Source organism: Citrus clementina, unplaced genomic scaffold (genome assembly GCF_000493195.1).
Source record: "Citrus clementina cultivar Clemenules unplaced genomic scaffold, Citrus_clementina_v1.0 scaffold_3, whole genome shotgun sequence".
In the NCBI taxonomy this organism is placed as follows: Eukaryota; Viridiplantae; Streptophyta; class Magnoliopsida; order Sapindales; family Rutaceae; genus Citrus; species Citrus x clementina.
Window position 1 is genome coordinate 6,929,576 of NW_006262339.1, and position 2,580 is coordinate 6,932,155.

The 2,580-nt window shown below is 33.4% G+C and overlaps 1 protein-coding gene across 1 annotated transcript; it reads right to left on the reverse strand.

Moving 5' to 3' along the window:
• Nucleotides 1-1,818: 1,818 nt before the first annotated feature.
• Nucleotides 1,819-2,346, reverse strand: LOC18048171 (pectinesterase inhibitor). The gene has a single exon (XM_006440482.1). The coding sequence runs from the start codon at nucleotides 2,344-2,346 to the stop codon at nucleotides 1,819-1,821; it is 528 nt and encodes a 175-aa protein (XP_006440545.1).
• Nucleotides 2,347-2,580: the final 234 nt, after the last annotated feature.

The window sequence follows — 2,580 nt, forward strand, 5'->3', positions numbered from 1 at the left end:
GTGCTACCAATTGCATAATATTTTACAGCCATTTCCTCTGCCTTAAAAAATTCTTGTCCATCTCCAGCTTCAATCATTGCCCTTTTCTCTTGTGCTTCTATGTTTAGTAAAATCTATCTTATTTTTCATTTTTTAAGCATATTCTACCTTCTTCCTTTCTAATTTTCCTACCAATTACTCAATATGTTGAAAATGTATTATTTATAAATATGTGAGATTAATAGAAAGCACTCTAAAATGTCTAACCCAAAGGGTCTTATGGCTGTAGGGGAATTTTTTAAAAACAAAAGCAATTGAAATTCAACTTATATTATGCGCAAAAAAAGAAAGTTGAATCGGCCATGACACATAAATAAGTAATGCATTTCAAGATAATTAAGAGCTCCTTAAGTTTGTTTCTAGGCAAAATATATTTGATTAAACATATCATAGCAAATTTTGTATTTCATTTTTAATCATTTCATAACAGAACGAAATCCTAAGCAATTATTAGGAAATAACTATAATCAATAGTGTTTAAATGAGAAAGCATATTCAAAGTTTTATGAAATTTAGATCAAACACGAGTTTATGGACAAAGACTTGTAGTATCTGGATATTCACAACTAGTGCACACTGATCAAGTTACAGGCAGATACACAAGGTGAAATCTTATAAAAAAAAACATTTAAAACCCATTTAAATCGTATTTGCGAATAAACCCACTTAAATCTTAAATTGTAATCACAAATATGATCCCAAAAATTAATTTCATTAAAAACATCTCAATTTGTTTATTTCAATTTTATTATAAAATTTTTGGAATTATATTTGCGGTTACAAAACTAAAACCCACTTTTGTTCAACACAAAAATCACATAAAAATAACTAATTTTTAATACGCAATGGTTTGTTTAGCTCATCGCTAGTGCGAATCACACTAAAAACATGCAGTAGCTTCTTCAACAACTTAAACACAGCATTAAATCCATTTTCAAACACAGCATCAAATCAACCAAAAAGTTCTAACTTTAACATGCATTGAGTTATTTGGAATTTTCACCTTCTATAAGGTTTAATAACTCATTCGTTCCTTGCCTGTTGCCAGCAATGGTCACTCGACGACAACATTTTCCTACCGCCATCACTTTGTTGTTAATCACTCTTCCTTCAAATTGGGGTTTCTCAAATTTGAGCTTCATTTGGCAAGGTTAGAATCATAAAGAGAAGAATCTAGGTGTATTTGGGACTTTGGGTGGATGATGGATTGCTAATTAGCTTGAGTTTGGAAGATGAAAGAGAAGATATGTCCAATGCATGCTTGGAACCAATGGATAATGAAGTGCACAGCGAGTGAATATTGGTTTTTTTTCAAAATTTTAGATAGCTTTTTTAAGAAATTACCCTTATACATTGACAAGATTCCAAATGGAATCCAAATGGTTGGGGAGGTATCTAATAATATGCTCATACTTTCTATTTAAGTGTTGATATGCCAAATCTTAGGGGAGGTCCCTAAAAATTACCCTTTTTTCTCTCTAATTTTTCTTGAATTCACGGGAACTAAACCTCATAACAAAAGTTTTAAATCCATCATTTTACCAGTTTTCGTTTATGGGGGCGGCATTCATTTTTGCCTGCACTTGATTGTCTCTCTTGTATATGCTAGGCTTTCTTTGGGCTCTAAACTATTTTGGACTTATCTTAATATAAACTTGAACAATGTCGCGTACTAGATGCTTCATTTAAAATATCATCGTATGTTTCCTGACAATCAACCATTTATTGTCTTATAAATTTCACATAAAATTGACTTCCAACCGTAATGGAATAATCAAATCACGAAGGAATAAGCAATATAATGCTTCTTGCCAAAAGCCCTAGATAAGCAATATCGGTATTCCTCTGCCTAATCGGCGATCCCTTCTTATCTTTATACGTCCCTTCACAATCCACAGGCCCCCTTGCGCCTCCATAAAACGCCAATTTCGCAGCTTCCTTGTAAGCATTTTCGTCCAGTTTCTTCTTGGCACCTCCAAAATCATCTTCAATCATCAGCTTATAATCAGAAGCGCATCGCGAAAGAAGCTGCTCAAGATTTGGGTCGCTTGCTTGTAACTTCTTGATCACATTGAGCGTCTCTGTGGCGTTGCCTATGCATATGTCAAGCAAGATTTTCGCTAGCCCTTTGACATCTTTGGCGCCGGCGCTACGAGGGTCTGATCTGAAAATTGGCTCGCACATTGAAACCGAATATGATTTCTTGCATGTTTCCGTTATTAAATCAGCTTGAACGACTTGGTTTGCGAACATGCAAATGAGAAGAAATGTCGTCCACGCCCACGGGTAAAGGGTTTTGTTTTCCATTTTCAAGTGCTTCAAATATCTATATGTGTTTTATGTTAGAAATTGGCGTACCGTATAATTTATAAATTAAAGATAGAGAGCATAATCATATATAAGCAAAGTTAGCTGTAGATGAGATTTTTGGTATACAATATTTTACAGTCCATATATGCAAATTGTAATAGATTCCACAATTCTGTATCTACCAAAAATTAAAGATTTCAGATACACTTTATTTTTTACAAAGATAGAAGC